Raw genomic sequence first — 5,757 nt, 5'->3', positions numbered from 1 at the left:
TGGAAAACTTTGCATCTGGCTGATCATAGAAGTGGAGGCTCAGAACCGGGTGGGAGGTGCAGTGTGGGGTTGTGGAAGAGGGGCAGAGGGGCCGCAGGCAGCCCCCTCCTTGTCCGTCTGACCCCTTCCACATCCTGCTGGTATGAAGGCAGCTTTCTGAGCGTCTTCCAGGCTTAGAAGCGTGAACAGTTACCTTCCATTCTTTCTGCACCTGTAGCATTCCAGCTGGCCCCCAAGTGCTATATCCTATTAACCAGCACCTCTGTCCCCCAAACAGAGCAGACCACAGCACGAGCTCTGGAGTCAGACCAGGGTTTGAATCCTGGTTCCATCACTCGAAACCAGTTCTGACTGCTAATTGTCATGCAACTGGTCCCATCGCTGAGACTGTTGCTTTGTGTCTCGGAAGATCAGAAATAGTTGTCCTTCCTAGATGTGGGGGGTGTTCCAGCCACCCCCACCCCGAGATACCAAAATCCAAGGGTGTGTGAGTCCCATATATAAAGTGGCGCCGTAGTTGCAATATAACCTCCATACATCTTTTCTTTAAATCATTTCTGGATTACTTAGAATACCTAATACAATGTAAACGCCATGTAAATAGTTTCGAACATGCAGCAGATTCAAGTTTTGCTTCTTGGAACTTCCTGAATTTCTTTTTTCCAAATATTTCTCTATCCAAGTTTGGGGGAGCTCTCAGATGTGGAACCCACAGGTCCAAGGGCCAACCATAATGTACACATGGCCTAACAGAATGAGTGCCTGGTGGAAACTGGGATGATGGTCATGTCGCAGATGAATGAAGTGTCAGGCCCACCCTCTGGTAGCAGCCAGGGTTGGAGCCCTCATCTGACCATTCTGGCCCTCCCCATATTTCCCTCAGCCGGAGAGCTTGGCTGTTTCCATCTGCTACCCAGTCGCGTGGAGGCTATAAAAGATCCAGCTTTCCTCTTTTGAGCAGGTTTGGCTTTGATTTCAAGGTTAAGATAGGGACTTCCCGGTGCTCCAATAGCTAAGACTTCAATACTCCCAGTGCAGGGTGCTTGGGTTCCATCTCTGGTCAGGGAACTAGATCCCACCTGCCACAACTGAGTTCACAGCCCGTAACTAAAAGATCCCACCTGCCACAACTAAGACCTGGTTTTGCAAAATTAATATTTAAAAAAAAATTAAGGTTAAGATGGTAAAATGTATGTTACATGTATTTTACCACAATTTAAAAAAATGGTATGTCACAGGAGCACAGGCCGGAGTTTCACTTGGCACAGTGACCAAGTTCCAGCTGTTAGCTGCTTGCCGGCTGATTGAAATCAGGAGGGTATGGTGGCCTCCGTCAGGCCTGTTCTTTTATCTCCTCATTGCTTGATTTGGCGGAGGAGGGCAGGCCAAGGCTGTACAATCAAGGCAATGGTTATAAACGTTGAGGCGTTGAGCTCCAGGAAGCCAGTCCCCCTCAGCCCGCGCCCTTTGTCCAGATAGCTCAAACAGAAGGTGCTGGCCACCTGTCTCCCTGGGTCTGCCCAAATCTAAGCTGGGTGACTATTTGGAACAGAGGGGAGGTGAAATGATGAGGAAATGATGAGGCAGGCGGTCGGGAGACAGCTGTTTGTTTGGGTTGGGCTCTGGCAGGGCCTCTGCTGAGTGACTCAAAAGCCAGTTTACCCCTGCCTTGGCAACGGTGGGTCTCTAGGGGCAGAGCATTAGGACGTGCTTTAAAGGAGCAGGACACCACCAGATGAGGGGCAGTTGAATACTTTGCTTTACAGGAGGGTGAGGACTCCAAGGACAGTCTTAACCACCATTTCTGACCCCGGGGTGGGACGCATGCGTGGTCAGGTGTCATGGGCAGCATCACATGAAGTTCTCTAACTAGCAAGGGCTCTAGGGCTCAAAGCAGCGGCAGTGGGCGGGCCCATCCTTTTCAGCCCCTTTGAGCTGAATTTAGAATTTTCTAACCTGCCCTCTCCTCCCCTGGGGCCTGGCTTCAGCCCGAAGGGCGTGGGAGGCAACCGAGACAGCACTTGGCTGGTTTTGTTGGCAGCTCCACCTTCTGCTCCAGGAAGGAGCTGGCGTGGCTGAGGCCTGGAAGCTCCCAGGGGGCCAGGCAGGAATAACACCCGCAGGGCTCTTCTCCTTAGCCCTGGGGCCAGCCGTGTGTCAGATCGGGGCAGTGCAACGCAACTGCCTGGGCCCTGGACTTCACTCAGTCCCTCTCCTTCCATCTGGTTTGCTCAGCCACAACCTCTCACACCATCAGCAAACATCCTGGTGGTTTGGGGAGTCCCCCGCCCCGCCTGCTCTCTCTGGAAACAGGACAAGAGCACTGCCAGCTGTCTCTTGCTGTCTTTCCTTCTGAGCCAGAGGCTGGTGCCCGGGGTTAGTGGGGAGCTATGCCACAGGGAGCAGGTGAGGTCGGGAGGAGCCGAAGACGACGGCCTGCCGTCCTGAGGGCTTTACTTCACATGCATGTCTCCGTCACACACGTCACCTCACTGAACACGTGTCTCATTACTCACAGCCCCTGAAATGGGAGCATTACAGCCAAGGAAAACGAGGCTCTAAGAGGGGTCTCCTGGGACCTCCCTGGTGGTCCAGTGGTTAAGACTACCAGCTCCCACTGCAGGGGGGTGTGGATTTGACCCCCAGTCGGGGAACCGAGATCCTACGTGCCCCACGGTGCGACTGAAAAAAAGAAAACGAACGAGATTTCCTGACCAGCCCAGGACCCCTAGCAGCCCGTCAGGCTCTGAACCCTTGCTGTGCCTCACGTGGCACTTCTCTTCCCTCCCCGGAGCCTGTCAGCGACCCGGGACTGTGTGATGTGGGAGGAAGAGGGTAGGTTTTTGCAGGACAGGAGGCGATAAAGTACAGAAAAAGTTTATTGGAAATCTCTTGAATACATTTTAAAGTAATAGCTTAGTATTTCCAAATGGAGTCGGCTGGAGGCAGGGAGGGGCTCTTCCCCCTGGAGACGTGACTGGTCCCAGCCCTGTCGGGGGGTGCTGTGGAAGTCAGTCTAGGGCTCATACCTGCCACTGCACAGGGCTGAAGGACAAGGGCCGGCCTTGACAGTTGCCCTGCTCCTCCCAGGCTCGGCTCCAAGTCCGGCTCAGCCCCCCTGGCCTCATGGAAGGGCTCCTGAAGAAAAGCTGCTGCCTGCAGAGGCCAACAGTTCAGAGTCAAAGAGGACACCGGCTCAGAGGTCTTCCCCTGCTGGGCCTTCGAAGGAGGGCTGAGAGGCTGGCTGAGGTGGGAGTGGGGGGCATCAGTAACTCACCAGGGCCTCCACCCTCCTCACTGCTGGGGCCCTGGGGGGTAAACCGGGATTGGTGTAGCAGCCCACAGGTGTGCTCAGCCCCACACCAGGAGGCCAGCTGGATGCCACTGCGAGGAACGCGCCTTTGTGGCTGCAGCGGGTGTGCACAAGGCTGGGCTCAGCCCCACGGAGGCGGGGACAGAGCTGACCCCAGCGTTGGGATCTGCCTCATCGCAGGGGGCCACTGCTCCCAGCCCCCGCTAACAAGCAACGGAGGGCCGCCTGCTCTGCTGCAGAACAGCTTCTGCCAATGAACACCCAGGTGGCCGCAGCAGGCCGGGCGCGCCTAGCCTTCCTCAGATGGGGCTACAGGTGAGGCGACCAGGAACAGATGGTGAGTGAGTGAGGCTGGGTCCTTGGCCGACTCAAGTAACAATACCTGAAGGGTTAAGTCAACTGAATGCCCAGCTTTGGTTTCTCAACAAGGAATCGATGCAACTAGTAAACCTAAACCTCAGGGCAGGGTACAGACCCTGGGGTTAAAGAGAGCTGGTGGCCAGGCCCAGGTGGAAGGGGGAGAAGGCCCGTGACCCCACCCCGAGAAACCAGAACAGTACCCCAGGAGGAGGGGCCTGCCCAGCCTACCCCAGGGCCATAGCGGGGGACACACGCAGCCCCGTGGGCACTACCAGTGGCATGACCCTGGTGAGTCATCACATTTTGAATCCAAGACTTCCTGGGCTGCCAGGACATGGTCGGTCTCTCTGGAGAAGCTGGGAGATGGAAGGTTCTCCCCAGGAATATGCACGTGTCTAAGGTAGAGTCTGTGGTCAGCTGTCAGCTCAAATGCAGCAATTCTGGGAGGCTCTGTGGCCCCCGGCCCGCCCTGTTCTGGGATCCCACCTTCTACGCCTGGGAAGGAAGAGCTGGGAGCAGCAGCCCCGAGTCTGAGGAGCCTCTAGAGGAAGAGGCGCTGCCCCGGGGGCCCTCCAACCTTCCCAAGTGAAGACGTCTAATCTCAAACATGCTCTCTCTCTAAAATATCTGATTTCTCTGAAAGTAATAAATAGTGACTGTGTCCTCTAACGGGGGAAGAGGGGAGGAGAAAGGAGAACCTGTGCTGTGACTCCAGTGACAACTCCTACAGACACAGGCCTCTGCTTCCACATGGCTGGGCAGGCAGCCGCCAGGGCTGCTCAGATGGGCGGGCATGGCTGACTTTAGAGTTCTCATCACCTGGGGCGGGAAGCCCACCACACTGCCAACAATACAGGCCGGGGACAAAGAAAGGGATGAAGAGAGAGGAAGAAGATACCAGAACTAAGAGGAAAAGACCCTGAAGGAAAGAGTCCTGGCCCCCTCCTCCCGGCAAGGTCTCCTTCCTCCTCCTGCCTCCGCTCCTGCCTCGGGGCTACCAGCTGGAATGTCACCTGGCGGATGGCCACGGCAGGCCGGCAAGGGGCCAGCTGCTGGGCAGACCCGGGGCCAGGGGCTGGCAGGAGGAGCGGGAGGACGGCCTCTGTGAGGCCGCCGCTGAGGCTGGCATGAGCGGAAGGCCTGCAGAAGGCGGGTGGCGGGGGTCCTCGCGGATGCCGTCGTAGGCCTTCGCTGCTGCCACCGGTCTCTGGGAGGGACCAGAGCAGGGGCTCCCCTGGGTCCCCTGAGGGGACCGCCTCCCATCGGCCTGGCCTGGAGCAGGATAAGGGGTGGGAGCAGCTGCCGAGGAGGAGGCGCTCTGTCTCCTGGGGCCACAAGAAGGGGATGCTGCTGGGACTCAAGGACACCAACTTTACTGCAGCGTTTCTACAAAGGCATCGAATTCTCGGACATTCTTCTCGTGCGCAGCCAGCTTCTCTGGGAGTGAGTCCTGTGCAGGGAGGGGAGAGGAGCTGCTTACTCAGTAGCCCGGGAAGCCAGCCGTCAGCCAGGAGTGCAGGGAGCAGGGTACAGAGTCCGGCTCTGCAGGGCTGGGCTGCCGAGCAGCTGAGCAGTGCTGGCCAGTGGGGGCTGAGGAGGGAGACAGAAAAACTGGAGAATCCAGGCTGGCCACACACGCAATGAGATGGAAAAGGGCCACGCCCACAATGGGTCGACACAGAGAAATCCAACGTGAAATGTCTTTGGCACAGATTAGACTGACATTAGACTAAGACAGTGGGTTTAGAGCCCTACACGTTCAGGAAGTGAACGCTATCTTCACAGCCTGCGCCGGGCCGGCAGCAGAGTCCCGTGGGGGCACACACACCAGGCAGTCCCTGCCTCACCCTCAGGAGGTTCTGACCCGGCAGGTCGGTGGCCAGGTTGGAAGTCCGCATCTTTACACCAGCTGAGAAGGGGCTGGGTCGGGGTGCAGAAATAGGCGGAGTTAAGTGTAACTGCCCGCAGGTTTCAACCATTAGTTAAAGCCTGGCCCTAAGCAGGTGGTCTGGCCCCACTGCCGAGCATGCGCCGGCAGAGCTCACCCCCTACAGAGGATGCCCTGCCAGGCGAGGGCACCTGGA

The 5,757-nt window shown here is 57.1% G+C and overlaps 1 protein-coding gene across 6 annotated transcripts in view; it reads right to left on the bottom strand.

Moving 5' to 3' along the window:
• Window positions 1-2,868: 2,868 nt before the first annotated feature.
• Window positions 2,869-5,757, bottom strand: part of ATG13 (autophagy related 13) — a 47,351-nt gene continuing 44,462 nt past the window's right edge. For all 6 annotated transcript variants that reach the window (XM_052652311.1, XM_052652315.1, XM_052652314.1 and 3 more), the window contains one exon: window positions 2,869-5,123. In XM_052652311.1, the coding sequence (XP_052508271.1) occupies window positions 5,046-5,123 (78 nt within the window). In that variant the 3' untranslated portion in view covers window positions 2,869-5,045. The remainder of the gene's footprint in view (window positions 5,124-5,757) is intronic.

The sequence above is a fragment of the Budorcas taxicolor genome, chromosome 15 (genome assembly GCF_023091745.1).
Source record: "Budorcas taxicolor isolate Tak-1 chromosome 15, Takin1.1, whole genome shotgun sequence".
NCBI classification, from domain to species: Eukaryota; Metazoa; Chordata; class Mammalia; order Artiodactyla; family Bovidae; genus Budorcas; species Budorcas taxicolor.
The sequence above is the reverse complement of the archived record's forward strand: the minus strand, read 5'-3'. Positions and strand labels throughout refer to the sequence as shown.